Source organism: Pelobates fuscus, chromosome 6 (assembly GCF_036172605.1).
Source record: "Pelobates fuscus isolate aPelFus1 chromosome 6, aPelFus1.pri, whole genome shotgun sequence".
NCBI lineage: Eukaryota > Metazoa > Chordata > Amphibia > Anura > Pelobatidae > Pelobates > Pelobates fuscus.
This window is the reverse complement of record NC_086322.1, coordinates 164,090,132-164,108,942: the sequence shown is the minus strand read 5'-3', so window position 1 is coordinate 164,108,942 and position 18,811 is coordinate 164,090,132. Positions and strand designations below refer to the sequence as shown.

The 18,811-nt window shown below is 38.9% G+C and overlaps 1 protein-coding gene across 2 annotated transcripts in view; it reads left to right on the top strand.

Moving 5' to 3' along the window:
- MAML3 (mastermind like transcriptional coactivator 3) overlaps positions 1-18,811 on the top strand; it is a 332,055-nt gene that overhangs the window by 199,355 nt on the left and 113,889 nt on the right. For both annotated transcript variants that reach the window (XM_063458448.1, XM_063458447.1), the window contains exon 2: positions 10,507-12,018. In XM_063458448.1, coding sequence (XP_063314518.1) covers positions 10,507-12,018 — 1,512 coding nt within the window. The remainder of the gene's footprint in view (positions 1-10,506; positions 12,019-18,811) is intronic.

The window sequence follows — 18,811 nt, the reverse complement described above, 5'->3', positions numbered from 1 at the left end:
TCTTGAAAACATAACAGAAGTCTGTAATATCTGCATTTTATAAACGGTCACAAAAACAGCCCTGTGGCACAAACTTCCATTCTCCATTTGCGTTTGTCAGACAAGGGCTGCTTTAGGCTGTGACTTAGCTCCTACTCATATATTTACCATAATAACTTGCACTCTCGATACAGGAAGTATCATGTAGTGCTCCTTATTAGCAGCACAAGATTCATGTTGCAGCATTTTCTTTGTGTGAGTTTTTTATAGAATCTATTGTATTCTTTCCCGGAGCTTTCCAAGAAGCCGAAGCAGGAAATACAAACCCAAATAGCTGTATGATCTGATTTCTGAGTCAAGTAGAGATAGGCAGCGTTTGGACTTGCACTGAAACAGTCAAGATGCTCCTGCATTATATAGTTAGCTGAGAATAATGGGAGTTACACACAATATATAGATGTTGAAGTCTTAAAGGGTGCACATCCCTGCAGCTAGACTGTATATTCCTGCTCCATATAATGATATAATGCATGGCATATTGAAAACAAGGAAGCTACCATCAAAATAAGCTGAGCCAGGGACTATGCTGTGTTTCTATTTCAAATGCTATAGTAATCTTAAATGGATATCAATACAACTTGTATTATGATGCCTTTCTTATTTTTTGTCTTTTTTTTTTTTTTTTACCTTATTATATTATGTCTATTAACTGTTTGGATGTTTTACGGTGGCGTTCATCAGTGCACTTTTTCTTAACCCCTTTAATAAAATACATGTTTTTAGATTTCAGGGTTAAAGTGATAATAGAGTTTCCCCAGCACACACAATTCTATGTAAAGATGACCCTGTTATCTACAAATCATATGGAGGACAAGGTCACATTTGGGTTTTGCACATAGTCAACCTATTCAAAATGAATATACCGGTACTTGACTGAACTTTGTTTACTTCACACGCTGCATGGACTATTGGAAGAGATGGAGGGACTGAGCATGCTGGATGAAATGGAACAATGTTAAATCTTAGCTATGCTTTCAAAGTTCAGCTACTCTGTCCATACATTTAAAATTCACTTTGAATTTTCACTTTAGTAAATGACCCTGTTAATCTCTTTGTTAGTAGTTTCCTCTTCTATGCTGATGGCTACTTTACGAAGAAGGTCAAATTACAGTATAGTTTAAAATTGTTTAATCTATAGATTTTCTAGCAATCTGGCTAGCATCATCTGTATTATTATTTGTCATGTTACCCATGATGGATGCCGTTTAAAAAGATGCCTTTTCAAAATGTGACCTAACATTTATAATACAATAAATTGATAATATATTTAAAAATATTGGCAAAGAATGACATTTTAAGAAAATTGAAAATAAAAGTTTCCAGATTGCTGAGTTTCTCATTCTGTTCAGTGGGGAGAGATCTTATCGCATAATTTCGTGTCCATCAGAGGATTATGGGATAAGTAGTTTTTTCCCCAAAGAGCAGTTCAAATCATCACATGCATGATAATAACTGCTCCTGAAACTAATAGTAGCCATATTGCAGCTGCTGTCAGACTGTACACTGGACTTTGTTTGTAGCACAGGCTGAGTTGCAGACCTCACATGTGCAGGCTGTGACTCCGCTCTCTCTTAAAGCTAGGCTATAGTTTTAGGTTTAGTTACATGCTATATTTCCTTTCACTTTTGTATCCAAGTCTCAGCAACTGTGTGATGCTATATTTTATTTCTCTGATACAGAAAACATGTTTTAAAGTCCCTTTATTGTATCCTACTGATCTGCAGGAAAAATATCTTCTAGGTGACAATAACAACAAATGCATCTGAGCACAATTTTGTAAACATAAATAAATGGCCATTCTCCCAATATATACAAAAATTGCAATTCCTTTCTGGAACATTTCACTCATCTTTGTTAAGAAAGTCTACGTGAAAATATATTTTATAATGCACTTGAACAAGGCAGTTAAATTGAAAAAACAAACAAACATGAATTTATTAAAGGAATACTATAGGGTCAGGAACACAAACCTGTATTCCTGACCCTATAGTGTTAAACCCACCATTTAGATGGCCTGTTCCACCCCTCCCCCCCCCCCCCCCCCTCATCAGAATTGCCAATTTTTAGCCAACCTAATGCTTTACCATAGGGAAAGCATTGGAGTGGCTAAAATCGGCAAGGATGCGGGGCCAAAACACCGATTTGGCCAATCAGCACTTCGTCATAGAGATGCATTGAATCAATTCATCTCTATGAGGAAAATTCTACTTGAGTGTGGAGACGCTGAACGGCAGTGCTGCCTACTGTGCAGCACAGAGCCAGGAAGCACCTCCAGTGGCCATCTGAGGAGTGGCCACTTGGAGGTGTCCCTAGAGTGTTTGCATGAAAATACCTGAAGGCAATGATTATACTCACCAGAACAACTACATTAAGCTGTAGTTGGCCTGGTGACTATAGTGTCCCTTTAAGTTTCAAAATGACTTTCCTATCTAATCAGATGCTTTTAATTTGTAAGCTATATATAGTTAAATGTAGCATTGTTATATAATTCCATAGTGAATGATTTGCAAATTGTATGCATAAACTAATAAAAACACATTATGCTGGAATATGTACCAAAACATGCTTAAATGAATTCTTGACTATTTCCGTGAAGTTTCGATTTCGATTTTTTCTAATCTTGCCCATGAGGCTAATAATTATGCGCTTGACAATTAACAGAGCAAGAGGTAAGATATTACTAATAAAGTTTAATCTGCTAAAATAGATTCCAAAACAAACACTTATTTTCAGGCAGTGGTTAGGGGGGCAGTATGAGTCACAGCCAGGGGAGGTGTGGCTAGGGCTGCATAAATAAAGCGATTTAACTTCTAAATGGTAAAGAATTGATCAGTGAGACTGCAGGGGCATGAGCTATGCACCAACACCACTCAATTAGGCAAATGTAGTTTTGGTGCTTAAGTTTGTTAACTGACCATTCATGGAGCCTGAAGCCAACAGTTCATGCAGATTGTCAAAAAGGTACCCATGGAGAAATAAGTTAAAACCAAGAGAAATTTTCCCTTATGCATAAATACCACAACGGCTCAAAAACTTTCATAAAGATAGCACTATATTTTCTCGTAGAGTTAAAATTAATATTAACCTGAAAAACTAAATTTACTATTAACCTAAAAAACTAGCGATCCTGTTGTGCCTTCGGTCCAATGCTCCCTAGAACCGTGGCTAGTGAGTGCCAGAGAGCAGTTTGATTGTATGTATGAGGTTCTCCTGCTCTTCCGACATTCATTTCTTCAGCTTAGAGGTCCATGCTGACTTTATACCACAGAACTTATTGACAGGTTGGATCGGGATCTTTTATTAAATAGGGTTTGATTGCCAATCTATACATTTGCTAGCAATCTTGGAGAACATTGTTCAAATGCAATTTAATTTAGTATTAAATTAAAGGTGCCCTATAGGGTCAGGAACACAAACATGTATACCTGACCCTATTAAGATAAAACCACCATCTAGCCCCCATGGTCCCCCCTCGCCTCCCTAAATATAGTAAAATCTTACTTGTATTCAAGCCTGAAGCTGCTTCCTTGTTTTCTTTAGACCTGCCCACTGTCTGCTGACATCAGCAGAAGTGGTAGCCTGATCCAATCACAATGCTTCCCCACAGGGGCCCCTCATGCCTCCATAAATATAGCAAAATCTTACTGTATTCAAGCCTGAAGCTGTAGATCTGCATGCTGTTTGACTCAGAAAAACAAGCAGTCTGCTGACATCATCAGAAGTGGTAGCATGATCCAATCACGGTGCTTCTCCATAGGATTGGCTGAGACTGTCAAGGAGGCAGATAAGGGTACATCTTACATGTACTCAAGTATGCAGCTGCTGGCTCTGCCCCTGTCTGCCTCTGAACTGCATCTGACCTCTGACAAAATCAGAAGTTGTGGTTTGAGCCAATCACAATGCTTCCCCATATGATTGGCTGAGACTGTCAAAGAGGCAGATCAGAGGCAGAGTCAGCACAATTCAAACACAGCCCTGGCCAATCAGCATCTCCTCATAGAGAGGAATTGTCCCAATGCATCTCTATGAGGAAAGTTCAGTGTCTGCATGCAGAGGGTGGAGACACTGAATGTTTGGGTGCATTTTAGGCAGCCATGATCCAGGAAGGATCTATAAAAGCCATCTGAGGAGTGGCCAGTGAAGTTATCACTAGGCTGTAATGTAAACACTGCATTTTCTCTGAAAAGACAGTGTTTACAGCAAAAAGCCTGGAGGTAATGATGCTACTCACCAGAACAAATTCAATAAGCTGTAGTTGTTCTGGTGACTATAGTGTCCCTTTAACCCCTTAAGGACACATGTCATGATTATCTTTTAATCCAGAAGTTGGTCCTTATGGGGTTAAATAAACATTTATGTACCGTGACAGGTATATTTTAATTTGAACATTCACTTAAAGATGCATCTATACAGATAATTCAGGATAGCTCACGTCCAGCCTGGAATGTTTTTTAAAGTGAATGGTAAACAGTACACCATATTTTTGAAATGTCTAGTCACCAGCACACCTGGTTTTCTTAATTTTGAAGCAAACAGGGTTTACCCCGCTAAACCTCTGTCTCTGACAATTTCTCAGATTAATACTTAGTCATCTTCAGTGGTCTTTGTCAGAAACTGCATGCAATGTGTTTAGCTAGAAATGGTCACGAGCTGCAAAAAAATGTTTTGTTTTTTTTATAAATAAAATGAATACAAGACTGTGTTTACCTTCTGTTTAATGTGAACCATCATCAGCAGATCACGTCTACCTTCAAACATAGTATGATGGTGAAATTGTCAACAAATGTATTGGTCCAAAGATATGCTTACCGAATATCATTCTTATTGTGAAAGTACTCCTGGCATTATCTCTATTCTTAATGGGTTACTTCTACCTTTTCCTGTGTAAAATGCCCTATTGGGCACTATGGTGATACCCATTCCTCCCCCTCCTCCCCCCATTTGACCAATAACCTACAAATAAAAGATATTAACTTACCTGGAAACCAGCACCTGGCGAAGGCCCAGGAATTATTTCTATGCCCCTTCTCTCGACTGGAGGCTGATGTGGTCCAACCACAGGCTTTTCGCTGACTCGGAGTGCATATGCAATGATGTGAGGAAGGATAGAGAGGGAGGCTTTTCTTTCTCTTTTTTTTTGGGGGGGGGGGGGGTGGGGGTTAAAATATGCTGTGGGAAATAGAAGGAGGGAGCACACAGTGGGTAGGAGGGGGAAACTATCTTTTGCTTAGTCTACAAGAGAGATGATGATCACATCTGTTGCCAGCATGCTTTGCGCCCTGACGACAGATGCAAAATATGCACAGAACTGACATTGGCTGCCCAGAACAGAGTTTTGAATTTCAAATAGGCAATTCCTCAGCATCTAATGCCCACCCCATCAACTTGACTTCTTAATGAGGAAGTACTGGAGTACATGCGAACATACAAATACTCTCAAAAATCACAACCCCAAATATGACATCTCCAGCTTATGGAAAGAACTTTGGGTGAATACCTTTGCCATGCTAGTGGATTGAAACAAACACCCAGGTTCTGAAGAACAGTGTAGACAGATACGATTTTAGTGATCTGTACAGAGAGACATTCAAAGATCTTTATTTTTAATCTAATGCTTCTTTTGAATATGTGATTTAAAAAAGCAACAGAATACCCTCTGTCCCTTTTATTGAAATATGAGCGCATGCAGGTTTTGCAAGAACTAGCTACTTTTTAATAATTCCAATACTGTCTGTTCACTCAAGACACATAGAAATAGGATTTTCCAGTCACAGAGACAAATCTGCTTGTGCTTTAACCTTTCTTGTTCAATTAGGTTCATTTGTAACTTCATATGTAGCTTACATCCTGCTGGATATCTTGCCTTCAATGCTACATATCCAAAACACAAGTTAATCCTCTTAACCTCTGGTTCATTATCCTTAACAGACCTTGTAGTCCGACTAACACCCAGACCCTGACATGGTGATTGTTTCTTCCCCATTGTCTTGTCATAAAACACGGAGTACCAGATCCATGTGAAGGGCTATTATCATGCTGCCGGGGTGTTACATATCAAAACACAATTGTGGGCTTTAAAGACCATCATTGAGTAATTAAAGTGTGTGATCTAGGCTGGATTTCCTATTCGAAAGAGTAGGCAAATGCCTACAGTAGGGGGCGTCTGTTTTTTTTAGCACTTATAATGTACCTTTTTTGAGTTCGAAGGAACACTAAAGTCACCTAGACCAAGTCATCTGGGTGCAACAGCCCCTTATTTTTAACCTTGCAATGCAAAACATTACAATTTAGTAGAAACTGCTGAAATATTTCCATTAACCCCTTAAGGACCAAACTTCTGGAATAAAAGGGAATCATGACATGTCACGTGTCCTTAAGGGGTTAAAGGATTAAATCACATCTAGTGGCTATCTTCCTGAATCTACTCGAGGTGCTGCCTCCTCCAGACAGAGTAAAAGTCCGCCTGGAAATTAAATCAAAGAATAGCAGCCTTTAATTGGACGAGCGTGGCCTATGGCCAATGCGCCCCTCCAATTCATTGTATGCAGGTGTTTCGCCACACATGCTTACCTCTAATCCTTGCACACGTCCAAATGCTTCATTCAGATGCGTGGTCTGGGTGACTTTAGTGCCTCGATTTTTGTCGTTCAGATTTAGTGGGAGCATGTGAAATCACATGTAGTGTAATTAAGTAATAACATACTACTATTGAGCTGGTTAATGGTACGCTATTGGCGAGGACAGTAAAGAGGAATTATTAGGATCATATAAAGATCCATTGCTGAGGATTTCCCTATTCATTTCCAATACAATAATAATAATACCTATGGATTGTAACAGACCACAATGTCTTATAATGGCATTAAGATTTGAACAAGCTAATTATTTGTATTCCAGGTGACATGAAACTCTTTAATACAATGTGTGTACAATACATAATCATGATTTGGATGTTTTTGCACATAATGAATTAAATGGCATTCCATAATTAAACATTTCCTTCTCCCCCCCATGTACTGCTTGGTGACTGTCTTGTCACATGCAATGTAGGTGAGTCTGGCAGTGAACAGGTTATCAGAGTCAAGAAAAGGCAGATTGTGATAGGCAAAGACTGTTACCATAACAACAGCACCTTGGCTTAGTCTCTTTGGAGAAATGAACTGCTGCTAGAGGCATGGAGCTGAGCATGTACCTCAGATCTTCAAGTATTTATTTTCTGTTTATCTAAAGGATGCTGCATTTTGAAGCACAGTGCTCCATTTTAAGCCGCTTCTAGAAGGGCATATTCTTCTTTTTATTTTATTTTTTTAAGTCTTGTAAGTTTACACTTAAACTGGGTATGCAAATAATTGTCAAAATAATTGCTTGCTGCACATTATACACTAAGGGTTTAATATGTGTTTGATATTTCATTTCTATAACAGGGTAAGATTTAATAACTTATATTACGTTTTTTTTTTTTTGGTATTTACATGTGCAGTTGCACTGGTGTTAACTGAAATATCCTTTCTGGTATGAAAGAAATGGCACAGATTGGTAAGCAGCAGTTGTTAATAATTTTAAAAGATCACCTCTCAGCTGTCCTGCCCCAGCCATATGTCATAGTGCCCAGCAGATATGTGCAGAGCACCATGGGAAATATAGTTTGCAAACCAAATTGTCTGCCCCTGCTGTTGAAGAACTACCCTCCCTTGATGCTTTGCTATCCTCTGGCTGACAAAGCAGTATTGGAGTTAAAGTTCAGCAACATCTGAAGATCACGTATGGGTCGCCTCTGCATTACACTATTGAAACTATATTAAAATGCCAGTGAAATAGGAAGCGTTTGTAGGACCACACCCCTTGGTATAGAAGCACACCAGAACCACCATTAATACTTTCTCACACCCATACCATTTAGATATCTTTGTAAAAGCTTGACTTTCTTACTGCTTCAAATTACAGCAATTCTCCAAGATCACAGCATGACCGGGAGAACTGGTTAGAGGAGCTTGAAGCACCTTATGTGGCAACATAGCGAGGCCGCGCTGGCTCCGGGAGGATTAAGCTGTACTCCCGGTCATCCTGTGATAATCTCTTTAGCAGTACAGAGCCCTTGTATTCTTTAATCTGTTTATCATTGTTTTATCAAATATGTTGTATGTGATGCTTCCTATTTAATAGCACAGCAGTGACAAAAAGGCACTAGAATCCAAAATCATGGCTTGAGGCTGGGATTTGGCTTCATTTACTCTAGCGGAAATGTAAGTGAAAAGCTCAGTGGTGACAGAGACTTTATTTCTGTAAAGCATAGTAGGTGCTTGTTTGTGCTTTTGTTCATTTAACGTCATTGAGACCGTAGACAAATGGTACGTTTCCTAACCCATTCGTCGAATAGAGATTCATGGATGTATTTAAAGTGTACTTGTCATTCCAAGCATGTATTGACGTCACCATGTAAGGCATAACATTTCATATGCGTCTCTTTATTAAATAGAGCATTACAATGTGTTTTGATTACACACATAAACTGGTTGTATTGGAAATAAAGATGGGTATATAGTATGTAGGTCATGTTATAGCTGCAAGAGAGAGACTGTTACTGTGTTGAAATGAAATGCATCAGGTAAAGAACAAATTATTATTATGGCATAGACGGACAGTGGCATTGGAAGACACCAAATTCCATAGTGTTGTAGTGGTATGTTGCCAGACGTGCTTTGGTCCCATCCAACACTAAGAGGTCAAACCCTTTTTGCATGGTTTAACAACCTACCTGAATCTGATTTATTAAGTATAGCGAGCCAAACCCCGACTACGCGTATTAGCAGAAAAGGGCCCCTGGTGCCTTCCCAGCCATGGCCCAATCTCATACCTACCAATATTGAAAGGTATGAAACACTGACCCACATGCAAGATAGTTTTATGTATGTAGGCTTTGAAAGAAAGCATGGAGGCAGGGGTGACCTGCAAGGAAAAATATGTATTTTGGTTCTTTAAGTGTCCTTTTTTTTGTCCTTATTGGAACAGTACCGGGATACAAACACTAAAAGTAAACTAAAAATCTGGATTTTCAACTGAAATCCCTATACTAATAGATAGAAAATGTGTAGATAGAGGATTATTAGGAGATTCACGTGACACATCTCTCTTATTCTACTGTATTGACAGACCACAGTTTTACTGCTGAATTTGTGTTGAATGTGATCTCAGTGCTGTAGATATCTTCAGGCTTTGATCTGCATCCAGGCAAATCCCACACCTTCTGGAGATCCCTTAATATAAGGCTTGGCAGTTATAGCAGGCCCTAACACGTTATAGTGTCACTAGGACTTATTTTATGTGCTATGGAGAAGTTGAAATCCCTGTGATCGCAGTGAGGCATGAGCCAGGATAAGTCTTTGATTTAGGAAAGTGCTAGAGGAGTGAATTGAAGACACTTCACACACAAAGTACAACTAAGGCAAATGTCATGGATGTACAATGCCTGTTGCATTGCAACAATAGTTTGCATGTTTAGTGAATGTGGCTATATGTTCTGCAGCACTTTACTATAAGTAAGAAAGCAAACAATTAATTGTAACAAAACAAGTTTGACATATGGGAACAGTAGGGCTGTGCCCAAACGAACATATAAGCACTACAGCCTTCGTTATTTTGCTACCTTTTTCTGTTATTATTGCCTTGAAATAAGCACAAAATCCAGTGGTCATTATTTAAAGTAAATGTACAATTTCTGTACCGTATCCCGTTTATTTTAGTTTGGTATCTTTTAATAATATTTGTGTGTAATTTCTACAGAATTTTACTGCGTTATTAAACGTCACTGTCACTATCTCTTGCACGTGGGTGAGAGTACAGCATTGAGGTCTATGGAAGAGATCGCGGGATCCTCCATAGAGAGAGCTAATTCCCTGCAGCCATTATTGGTGACTGCTGGGGGAATTGACACTTCTGGATGTCAATAGTTCTGCCCAATATCTAGAAGTGTTAGGTGTTGGAAATTTACAGAGACAAAGTTTTTCTTACTTTGTCTCAGGATATTCAGGATATATCTTTACTTGGTTATCTGTATGAAACACTCTTTTTTTTGGGGGGGGGGGGTCTTGGGGGGGCTTGACAATGCCACTTTAACGGTGCTTCAGAAAACACGGCATGACATTAGTATCATACACAGAATGTGTCACTTTTCACTTGTTCGCTTTTTGAAGGGCTCTTCATAATGCATTCATCTTTGTGTCAAGTGGGTTTCCTTTTATTTACTTGTTAATACGTCTACAATCTTTTATATTTTGAGAGAATTGCTTGTGCCTAGTTCGACAGTGGCTGGTTTCTGGATTTGATTTCATAATTTCAGGTTGATTTGTAATCCTGAATTAGAATTTTAGCGCTGTTAAAACTAATTGTGGTGTTGATAGAGAATGATCTAGAGACAGTGTTGGATGTAAAGAACAGAAATTAAAGCTTTTGTTTTTCTTTTCTCCATAGCTACAAGAAGCTGTACAGAGGAAACTTGAAGGTGCCCGCTCACCACTTAACGGAGAGCAGCAAAATGGTGTCTGTGATGGAAGGTTCTCTCCTTCTGCTAAACGCAGGAGGAAGGATGTACCGGCTGTTGAACCTCTTGGTAATCTTTCAAATATGCCACTGCCTTCTGTGTCTCCTCTTCAGCAGCTTGATATTAAACCACATTTACCAGTGTCGAATAATGCAGTTAATTCAAGTGGGTTGGAAGACATAAGTAAAAATGGTGGACAGCAGGAAATGAAACTGGCATTAAATGGCTGTGGTGAACTTGACAACAGCTATAATATTCTCCAGAATAAAGAAATGAAACAAGAGCCATTAGATGATGCATCTGTTATGGACTCCTCAGAAACATCTCTTTCCCACCAAAATAAACTTTTCTCTGACATTAATCTGAATGATCAGGAATGGCAGGAGTTGATTGATGAACTTGCCAACACCGTTCCAGAGGATGACATAGAGGACTTGTTCAAAGAGGACTTTGAGGAGAAAAAAGAACTTGATTTCTCAAGGCCCACGGCACAAACACCTCTTCCTCAAGAAAGTGCCAGCGTAAAGAGTGATCCTTCTCACTCTCCATTTCCCCATGTATCTATAGGCTCTCCTCAAATTAGACCCTCTTCATCTGGTCCTTCCTTTTCAAATGTGTCTTCTGTGTCTAGCATACCCTCTGTTTCCAGTGCACCATCAACGTTAATGCTCGCTGGATCACCAGCAAGTTGTGTTGTTCAATCTCCACAAACTCCTACCCAACCCCATACTCCTGGTCAAACCTCAACAAGACCTGGAAATGGCTATGTCATGAATCCATCTTCTAATTCAGGGAGTGGAACTGTAAATCTCCCGAGTGCAGACTTGTCTCCAGCAGAGCAGCTTAAGCAGATGGCAGCACAGCAACAACAGAGAGCAAAACTTATACAGCAGAAGCAGCAACATCAGCAGCAGCAGCAGCAGCAGCAACAGCATACGACCCACCCATCGAACTGGTCACCTGTGGGGCCTCCAACTAGCCCCTATGGAGCAGCTTTTGGTCCTGAAAAACCAAATAGCCCAATGATGTATCCCCAAACATTCAACAACCAAAACCCCATAGTACCTCCAATGGCAAGCAACCCACCGAAAACCCCCATGAACAACTACCTCCCACAAAGCCACATGAACATGATAAGCCAACAAACAAACAATATGGGTACAAATGCCATCAGCAAACCTCCCAATATGCTTAGTTATGGTAACACTAAGCCACTTACACATTATAATGTAGAAATGAGTCAGAGGATGACCCCTCCAATTACTAACCAAAACAAGAGTACTATGATGCCATACATGCAGCAGCCACAACAGCAGCAACAGCCACCAATGCCACCTCAGATGAGCCATTTGAGTGAGGAGCAGAAACGACTGCTCATCATGAAACAGAAGGGACTCCTGAACCAGCCAATGGCATATGGCTCTCTTCCGCCCCATCCTCAGGTAGGTGTACAAGACCAAAACATTACAGGCCAGTGTATACCGCTTCTTGCTGTTTGCTGCCATGCCTGAGAGATTCATGGTGATGACACCATGATTTTGAAATGGATTTGATTTTATTGATTTTTTTGCTCCGAATGCTATTTTACTGCTGTTGTATTTGTCCTTCATTGACATGTAATGTGATGGCCTAGATTTTTGTATTTGGCTTTGGTATTGTTATTTAATCCCTCAAAAACCAAGGACCTTTAAGCTTTAGGGATCATGGCTGTTTTGATATGGGAGGTTTTTGTGACCAAGGATAACATATCAACTAATGCAACTAAACAAATGCAACTAAAGAACCTAACTTGAAATAGATTCACTAATTAGTACTGGTTGTTATGCCCAGTATCGTGGGATTTCAATACATTTTCAGAAGTTATAAAAAAAAAGTACTGCAAAATGTGAATTACAGTTTTAAAGTTACAAAATTGCATAATTTGGCATGTTGAGATTAAAACTTTATAGTAGTCAGAGATTCAAACATCTAGATTAATCAGATGTTTAAAACAGACTGAAACAGCTATCACCTGTGTAGCAGCTTTGTGTATCTCTCTCTCCCTCTCTCTCTCTCAACCTCTCTCCCCTCTCTCTCTCTCTCTCTCTCTCTCTCTCTCTAGCATCTTCATTTAGATGAAATTGTTATATATATATATATATATATATATATATATATATATATATATATATAGAGAGAGAGAGAGAGAGAGAGAAATACCACTGTTGAAGAGAGCGAGAGAGAGAAGATATGTACAGAGAAGATACACAGAGAGAATGGGATTCTGTCCCCCCCAATTTTTCTCCAGTCACGTCCATAATGGAAGAAGACGGAATTACATGCAACACACAGAAAATGCTGCCCAAGGCTCCAGGAGTGTAACTCCTTCCAATCTCATGCAGACTCTGACATATATGTCCTAGTGCCACCCTAATATAAAAGGAGCCCTAACTGTAACCCTAATAACATAATATAAAACATACATGTAATAATTTGTAAAATACAGTGGTACCTCCGTTTTCAAACGCCTTGGTTAACATAATTTTCAGTTTACAAATGATAATCCATTGAAAATAATACCTCGGTTTACTAATTGTTTTCGCAATACAAAGCAAGTTTCCCCAGGATGCATTGCCCCCGTGCATGCTGGAGTTTGTGGGTAGCACATGGCGTCAAGTGTGGAGGTGTTGGAGCGGTTTTTGCATCAAGTTTTGGAGCCATTCTGGAAATCTTTTGCAGCGGTTTTGGGACTTTTTGGAACTTGTTTGGGGCATTTCTCAGGCGGTGGAAATGTCCGGAGCTGAGCTTTGTCATTTGCATGCCTTTACTGTGCCTTTTGGATTGTGGGTTGGTTTCCATGCCAGCTCATTTTGACTTTTTGTGACCTCCAGAACAGATTAATTGGTTTTCAAGGCATTCCTATGTTTTGGTTTACAAATTTTTCACAATACAAAATGTCCCAAGGAACGCATTAAATTCATAAATCGAGGTATCACTGTATATTAAAGATTGACAATAGCCTTGGCTTTGTGCATATTGAGTCTGAGTGAATATAAGCTCCTGTAGAGTGTAGAGATTTGCCTGTACTGTACAAGAGCAGAATGTATTACTATAGGAAAACACACACCTGCTGACAGAGTCCTGCACGGAATACTAATCCCTATGTCCCTGCTGCTGTCATGTAGGTGGTATGTGACTGTCACAACAAGGCACACAATGCTCTGCCTTTTTAATTACCATTCAAGCCTCCAGATCTTCTCCTGATGGACAGTATAGGACAGAGCAACAATGGGTATTATTACACGAGTAGCCGTATAGTGGAACCATGCATTAGTGTGTGGGAAGATAAGCCCTGAAACCATTTTCTGTGTTAGGTAAAGGAGTGAACATGTGCATTAAACAATAAGCCCTTTGTCAGGCTTTGTTGCTCAATTGTGAGTCTCTATATGGCCCTCACACACAGGTTTTATCTGTTACATTTAACAGGCATTTGCTACATTGGTTATTTTCCTATGTATAGTGTGGAACCTTTCATGTATAGCATTTTCTGATACTGTAATCTTGCTTGTATTTATTTTCAATTGCTCTGTCCTTGCTGTCCCATACAATTTCCATGTTGATTTGCCTCTGTTGTTTTATGACATTATGAAACAGGTGGCCTTTTTGCTGTGTGGTGAAGACCCAACATAGTTACATAGCTGAAAAGAGACTTGCGTCCATAGAGTTCAGCCTTTCGCACATCTGTTTTTGCTGTTGATCCAAAAGAAGGAAAAAAAAAACAGTTTGCAGCGCTTCCAATTTTGCAACAAACTGGATAAAAATTCCTTCTTGACCCCAGAATGGCAGTCAGATCTCTCATTTAACCCACTAATTAAAAATAAAATCCCTGTATATTATGTTTTTGCACGTATTTATCCAGTTGTGGTTTAAGCATCTGGACAGACTCTGATAAAACCACCTCTTCAGGCAGAGAATTATTGTTCTTGCTGTCAAAAACCTTTCCTTTGCCTTAGACTACATCTGCTTTCTTCCAGTCTACATACCTGTCTGCGTGTCCTATATATAGTCCTATTTATGAATAGATTTCCACACAATCATTTGTATTGGCCCCAAATATATTTGTATAATGCTATCATATCCCTTCTGGGGTACATTTTCTAAACAAACCCTATTTAAATGTAACCTTTTATCATAACTAAAATTTTCCATTTATTTTATTAATTTTGTAGCCCTCTTCTGCACAATATCCTTCATTAGAACAGGTGCCTCTAATTGCACAGCACATTCAAGGTGTGGTCTTACCGTTGATTTTTAAAGATTTTTAAAGATTTATATTTTAGTTCTGATTACCTCTTCATTTACTAAATGATGTTTCATTTATTTTTCTTACTGATGTTCCATTTATCTTACTTGATTTTCCAAGTCTCTGGCTCTGCAAGTTGACATAAAATCTGACGGCCACAGTGACCCTCCCCCACAATTAGCTGACAGACAAGTGCCACCCCAGATGTGTAATAATGCGACTAGCAACGCAACAACCAATACTACAACACAGCTGACCTCACTAGACATAGCTGACCGCCATAGCGGCAAACAAACCAGACGACACTCTTACCACTTAGTATCGAGTGTGACAGTCCATGTCTCCAAAGGCCAAAGGGAAACGCTTCAGCGCATACACACACACACACACACGATACGCTAGCTGAGAGAGGTGCTGTATACCATTTTAATGCTCCTATTATCTTTTTGTGAAAAATTGTTGACACCACAGGCATGTTGATTATGAAGTACAACAAATGAAGCACAACCAAAATAAAGAATAAAAAAAATTATAAAAATAAATAAATTATATTTTCATACCAAGAGTCGATGCCCCTATTTATACATGACAATACCTTACTGGCCTTAGCAACTCCTGAGTGACATTGCACATTGTTGCCTAATTTGCGGTCTATAACAATTCCCATATCCTTCTTGTGTGTTGTTATCCCTTAATCACTATCGTTGGTTTAAGTTGCTTGTGCATTCTTTAGCCTAAAGTGCATAACTTTGCATATATCTACTTTAAATTTAATCTGCCATTTTAGTGCCCAGCCCACCAATCTTTCTAAATCCCTCTGCAGCAAAGTAATATCTTGCTCACATTGTATTACTTTACAGAGTTTTGTGTCATCTGCAAACAGTGAAACATGACTTGCAATACCTCTTTCAAGATCATTCATAACTATATTAACCCCTTAAGGACACGTGACATGTCATGATTCCCTTTAATTCCAGAAGTTTGGTCCTTAAGGGGTTAAATAGAAGAACAGAACCCTGAGGGACACCACTTAACACTTTTGTTTGAAAGTTTACCATTAATGGTAACTCTCTGTACTCTATCTTTAAGCCAATGTTCTACCCAAGGAAAAATATTTTCATCTAGACCAATTTTTTTTAGTTTGAGCACTAACCTATTGTGAGGAACCTTATCGAATGCCTTGGCAAAATCCAAGTAAATCACATCCACTGCAACACCCAGATCTACACTTTACTTACTTGATCATAGAATGCAATTAAATTAGTTTGACATTACCCATGTTTTTTATAATAATGTTCTACACAATGACTTTCTGAGTATTATCCCTTAATAACCCTTCATATACTTTTCCAGTCACATAAGTTAAGCTCACAGGTGTAATTGCCAGGCACAAATGATGAACCCTTTTTGAATATATGAACCACATCTGCCTTCCTTCAATCCCCCAGTACAATTCCTTGAAAACAAAGAATCCTGAAAGATTAAAAACAGAGGTTCACTTATTTCCACAACTTAGCTCCTTAGGTATTCGTGGGTGAATGCCGTTGGGCCCCAGAGCTTTGTTTACATTAACTTAGTTTAGTTGCTTCAGCACCTTGTCTTAAGTCATCAAATCACAATTTTTCTGCTAGTATTTTGCAGAAATCATTTGCATATTTCTTGCCATAGGTTCCTCCTTAATATATACTAAGGAAAAATAGCTATTTGAAATTACTGCCTCTTCCTGGTCTTCATTAACATAGAATCTTGGAGGACAAATAGAGATCTTTGGTTGTAAGTAGAATTTATGCAGTGCACCAAAGCCTGGAAATGATCAATATACGCTATTAAGCCTTCTTTATAGCGTAGCCAGCCAGCATTGTAGGGGAGGAATATAATCATATTTAGAACAGTTGGACCATACTTATATGACTAGATCATAGCACAAATCCCATAGCTAATGCAAGACTCAGGTGTCTCTCTTCAGAGATAGTTAACATAATGACTTGGCATAAAAAAATCTAGCCTGGTGCCTAATTTTAGGCCATGATAGCCAAATGGAAATATACCCTGATACAGCTATGTTTTCATTTCTCAAAAGAGTAAGCAAAAGTGGACAAGAATCAGTAAGGTGGTTGGTAACCACAATAAGCTAGAACAGACCAGAATAGAAGTAAAGTCACAGACCAGTTGCAAGAAAGGATAGGTCAGGATGTGGCACCATTTAGTCTAGTTGTGGGTCTAATTCAACTCTACTGATGATGGCTCGTAGACTGTAAGCTTGATTGAGCAGGGCCTTCTACACCTCTAAATATCCCCTTTCTACAATTGTAAAGCTTTGCAGAACAAGTTGATGCTATATAAATGTTAATAATAATACTAAGATCTGAAAAATAATTCTATGGATACTGCTTCTGAGTAATAATTTAAGTCCCTATAGATATGACCACTCTCACTGATTAATAAGACTCACACACTCTCCTTTACTACCCTAGCTCAAAGTAGCATTGTCTCCCCCCACACATTCTGTATAGTGTAGATTATATAATTACGGTCCTCTCAATAATAATTATATCATAAAGGGGAATTGGGAGACTTGAGTGTTTCATTTATTTAGACTCCTCTAGAATGCTCGTGAACTTTTGCATTAGTTAGTGTGAACCTCAGCTCTAGAGAATCCGAGCCTCATCAAGTTGTTGGTAAAATAAAATAGGATGACATTAAGGCAGCAACAATCCATTCACTGTGATTGTGGGACTATTTTATAATACCTGCTATGTATATCAGAACTAATTTTAAACGTTTACTTGAGAAGTGGAAAATATATTAAGTAAGTACGTTGATGAATATTCTGGTAAACTAGATAGAAAAGAATATAATTTTTTTGGTTTAATAGAAGGTTTGCTCTTCTAAAGAGGAACACTTGACAAGTATGAATTAGGATAGCATTTACAATATATGATCCTTAAAGTGGTATTAAACGTAATAAATTCCTTGTAACGGGCTTTATTCCCACTGAAACCAATTGAAGGCTTATTTTCACAAAGGGGTTAACAGCTTGAAAAGGCCAGCATTTGCTAACAAGAGCATTGTATGCATTGCAAATAGGTGCATGCTGCCTGTATAGCTCAGATGCCTAGCATGTTATTGGTTGATTTTGGTTGTATATAAACATCCTGGGGAGAAGGTCGGGTGCTTCTGACCCTCCCATTAACATGTCAATGAGGAGAGCTGGTGGTTTGAGCTTCTCTCCGCCTCGACATACGATGAGCTTCATTAATTACATTTAGGAAGAAAGAAAAGCAGCTACAGAAGAAAGTGGGGGAGCAGTCTTGGCTCCATGTGAATATGAATAATTGTCTGGTAGGCAGCATGTTGAATTGGTGGTCTGTCGGAGGGAGAAAACGCGATTTGTTCTGTAAACATGAAACCCAAAGATAACAAAAGCAGAGCAGCTTTCTTTCAGGAAGTGTAAATAGATTTTGACTGCTACAGGTTTTTAACAAATCGAATACTTGCTCTCCTCCATATTCATGGTGTGCCTCTTTTATTCCTTGCAAACAAAAGGCAAACATAATTGATACGAGAAGCAGCTTTTGAGCCGGACTATATTGTTTGGTTAAGTGCCTGTTAATGTGCAACAGCAGCACTAGAAAGCTTTGTCTGTGATGATAATTTAAAGGGTCACCAAAACATTAATGCAAAGTTGGTTGTGGAAATGCAGCGATTTGTAAAAATTGCTGCAGATCTAAGATCACCTGTCAGACCTTTCAAAAAGTCTGGAAAGGGATTTTGTCTGCAGCTTTGGCAAAAACTTTTCAATAGAAATTGGCACATTTATAAATTAATCTTGTTACATCCCTAGCTGTCAATCAGACAAGCTGTCCTGTTACTTCCTGGTTTGGTTAGCTCAGTGGAGCTAAACTCAAGAGTCAGGCAATTGCTCAGAGCACCTGCCTTGGAAAGACTTCTCA